At 61.6% G+C, this 3,545-nt stretch overlaps 1 protein-coding gene across 1 annotated transcript; it reads right to left on the bottom strand.

The window, feature by feature from the left end:
- Nucleotides 1-719: 719 nt before the first annotated feature.
- Cebpa (CCAAT enhancer binding protein alpha) lies at nucleotides 720-3,314 on the bottom strand. Its single transcript, XM_027941395.2, has one exon. The coding sequence runs from the start codon at nucleotides 3,200-3,202 to the stop codon at nucleotides 2,129-2,131; it is 1,074 nt and encodes a 357-aa protein (XP_027797196.2). The 5' UTR covers nucleotides 3,203-3,314; the 3' UTR covers nucleotides 720-2,128.
- Between the last annotated feature and the right edge of the window lie 231 nt (nucleotides 3,315-3,545).

Here is a 3,545-nt window from a genome sequence, read left to right as displayed (position 1 = left end):
ATCAGGTCCCAGCCTTGTGCTTGAGACAGGTGGGAACAGCAGAGCAGACAGATGCTGGGGTCAGCTCCTGGACAGGTATTATGAGAGGATGGGCCCCTGCTGGGGCCCCTTTCTGGGTGGACTCGGGCAAGGTAGATATGGAGAACTGGTGGAGGGGAGCTTAGCCTTCAGGCGGTCCTTCTGGGCATGACTGGGGTAGGTCACAGCCATGTGGCCCAGGAAAAGCAGGCAGGGGTAGAGGGTCCTACCACTCTGGGCCTTTTCCTGCCCACCTGGGGTCCCACGGAATGCTGGAGTGGAGGCAGGTATGAGCCAAGGTGCACCAGAGTTGGAACTGAGTGATTTGGAAGTGAGGATGACCAAAGGGTCCCTTGAGCCTAGAGCTGCTGGGTAGGCCCATCTTTTAGGCAGAGGGCTCCTTCTCTGGGGTCCTTCTTCTCCTGGGGCAAATGAGAGGCCACACCAAAGCCTCAGCCCCGTGACCCTTCCACTTTCTCTTCAAGTTCTGGGCATTTTCAGCTTGGAGCCTTGTCCTCTTCCTGTTATCTATGTGTCTTGCTTGGGGGGAAGTAAGTCACCCTTTAAGTTAAAGAGGGGCTCAGGAGATGCTAATTCATCAGGATCTCAGCCACAGCAAATGCTATAATGATCTGCAAATGTGACCTGCCCACAAGAAACCTCAGAAGTAGCTTATTTCTGTTTTTAAAAAGACACCAAAATTTACTTTGATATGTTTATATTATAGATATCATACATAAAACATCTAGCATGAAACTCTTACGTTCTCCCCAAAAGAAGAGAACCAAGCAGTCCTTCCCTGCTCCCAACCCCAGAGATATGTACGTGTTGGTTGGAGGTGGCCTTCCCTCCAGACCACCAGCCAGGGCCTCGGAGGGGATAAGCCCACCGGCAGCCCCATCCAGAGGGAGCTGAGGCCCACAACTAGGGCGAGGGAAAGCCAAGGGGAAAAGGGAGGCCCACCTCACCTCAATGGTCCCCCGGGAGCAAAAGCAACCCCAAAACCAAAAGGAAAGAGAGCCTCAGACCCTTCCCCCAGCTGCTGACAAAGAGTCTCATTTTGGCAAGTATCTGAGCAAAACCAAAACAAAACAAAAACCAAATAAAATGGTGGTTTAACATAGACGAGCACATTCACATTGCACAAGGCACCGCTGGGACACAGAGGCCAGATACAAAAGTTGATATCGGCTGATAAAGCAAAATATTTGGGAAGCTTGTCATAACTCCGGTCCCTCTGGGATAGACTGTGCTTCATGTTCTTATGGCAATGCTGGCGACATACAGTACAGACAAGGCCGATGGTCCCAGTGTCCCTTCACCCCCCACCCCAAGACCAAATCTCTAGGTTCCCCTCTTCCACCAGGCCACCGGTCCCTTGAACACATGTCCTTTATAGCTAACCCACTACTTAGCTTTATGGTCTGAATGGGGGTAGGGGACTCTTACTAGTCACCTGGTGAACCCCATCTCTGTGAGTGCTAACTCAGGAAGCCCAGTCTGTTGTAGGCCTGCTGGGGTGGTGGTCGAGGTGGGAGAGGCAAGGAATTAGGGACCCTCTACCTCATTGTAGAACGAGGGGAACAACCCGGGGTTCAAAGCCCCAACTTCTTAAGTTCCTCCCCTCTAAGGACAGGCACAGAGGAGAGGCTGGGGCTGGCTTGTCTGCATCTCAGCTTCCTGAACCTTCCTCCTGCCGTGGCCTGCACTCTTCCTTCTCTCGTGGGAGCCTGCTGCAGCCTCAGAAGAGGCAGGAACCCTTCAAATAAAATGTCAAGGCACATATTCGCTCCCCCTACTCGGTAGGAATCGGAGCTAGCTTGCATTTCCAAGGCACAATGTTATTCCTTAATACTAGAGTTGCTGGGCTCCCCGGTCAGCCCCACGGAGAATTCGGAAAAGCCACTGCCTGACTCCCTCATCTTAGACGCACCGAGTCCGGCTCTGAGGAAGGGAGGGGACACGCGGAACAGGCCAGGCTTTCAGTCGGCAACGGAATCTCCTAGTCCTGGCTTGCACGGCCCCGGGAAGCCTTGAGATCCGGCGATCCGAAACCACTCCTCAGGTCCCCGCCAGGGGCCGGCCCAGGGCGGTCCCGCAGCCGCGCGCCTCACGCGCAGTTGCCCATGGCCTTGACCAAAGAGCTCTCTGGCAGCTGGCGGAAGATGCCCCGCAGCGTGTCCAGTTCCCGGCTCAGCTGTTCCACCCGCTTGCGCAGGCGGTCATTGTCACTGGTCAGCTCTAGCACTTTCTGCTGCGTCTCCACGTTGCGCTGCTTAGCCTTGTCGCGGCTCTTGCGCACCGCGATGTTGTTGCGCTCGCGCCGCACCCGGTACTCGTTGCTGTTCTTGTCCACCGACTTCTTGGCCTTGCCCGCGCCGCCGCCGCCGCCGCCGCCGCCCGCGCGGAGGTCAGGGTGCGCAGCTGGCAGCCCCTTGAGCGCGCCGCCAGGGCCCGGGAGGCCAGCGGCGCCGAGCGCTGGCGCTGGGTGCGGGCTGGGCACGGGCGTGGGCGGCGGCGTGGGGTGGCCAGGCTGCAGGTGCATGGTGGTCTGGCCGCAGTGCGCGATCTGGAACTGCAGGTGCGGGGCGGCCAGGTGCGCAGGCGGCGGGTGCGGGTGTGGCGGCGGCGGCGGCGGTGGCGGCTGGTAGGGGAAGAGGCCGGCCAGCGCCAGCTGCTTCGCCTCGTCCTCCTCGCGGGGCTCCTGCTTGATCACCAGCGGCCGCAGCGCCGGTGCCCCGACGCGCTCGTACAGGGGCTCCAGCCTGCCGTCCAGGTAGCCGGCCGCCGCGCAGCCGTAGCCGGGAGGGGGGCCGTGCGCACCCCCGGACATGACGGCGCCTCCGGGACCCACCGGGGCGCCCGGGTAGTCAAATTCGCCGCTGCCGCTCGCGGGGGCCGCGGCCGCCTTGGCCTTCTCCTGCTGCCGGCTGTGCTGAAACAGGTCGGCCAGAAACTCGTCGTTGAAGGCGGCCGGGTCGATGTAGGCGCTGATGTCGATGGACGTCTCGTGTTCGCAGATGCCGCCCAGCGGCTCCGGGGCGGCAGGTGGGGCAGGGGGCTGCGCAGGGCCCGCGCCCCGGGGAAAGCCGAAGGCGGCGCTGCTGGGCGCGTGCGGGGGGCTCTGGAGGTGGCTGCTCATCGGGGGCCGCGGCTCCGCCTCGTAGAAGTCGGCCGACTCCATGGGGGAGCTAGAGTTCTCCCGGCATGGCGAGCCTCGGTGGCCTCCAGCCTGCGCGGAGCGCCGCTGCTGCCACCGCCCACCCGGAGCCCCTACTGGCTCGCGCCCGCGCAGCTCCGGGTCGCGAATGGCCAGGCCCGCGCGGGCCCCGCTTTTATACGGGGTCAGCCGTCGCCCCCTGGTGTCCAAGCTGGTCTCTGACCACGGGCGAAGGCAAAGTGGCGCCTGCTGGGTCTTAGCGCCCGCCTATTGGGAGGAGGGGGGTGAGTGGGGCCGCAGCGCCGAGCTAGTCGAGAGGACTGTGGCGCAACGCCCACTACCTCTTACGCCGCAAGTCGAACCCCGG

This window comes from Marmota flaviventris, chromosome 18 (genome assembly GCF_047511675.1).
Source record: "Marmota flaviventris isolate mMarFla1 chromosome 18, mMarFla1.hap1, whole genome shotgun sequence".
NCBI lineage: Eukaryota > Metazoa > Chordata > Mammalia > Rodentia > Sciuridae > Marmota > Marmota flaviventris.
This window is presented reverse-complemented; position numbering and strand designations above follow the sequence as displayed.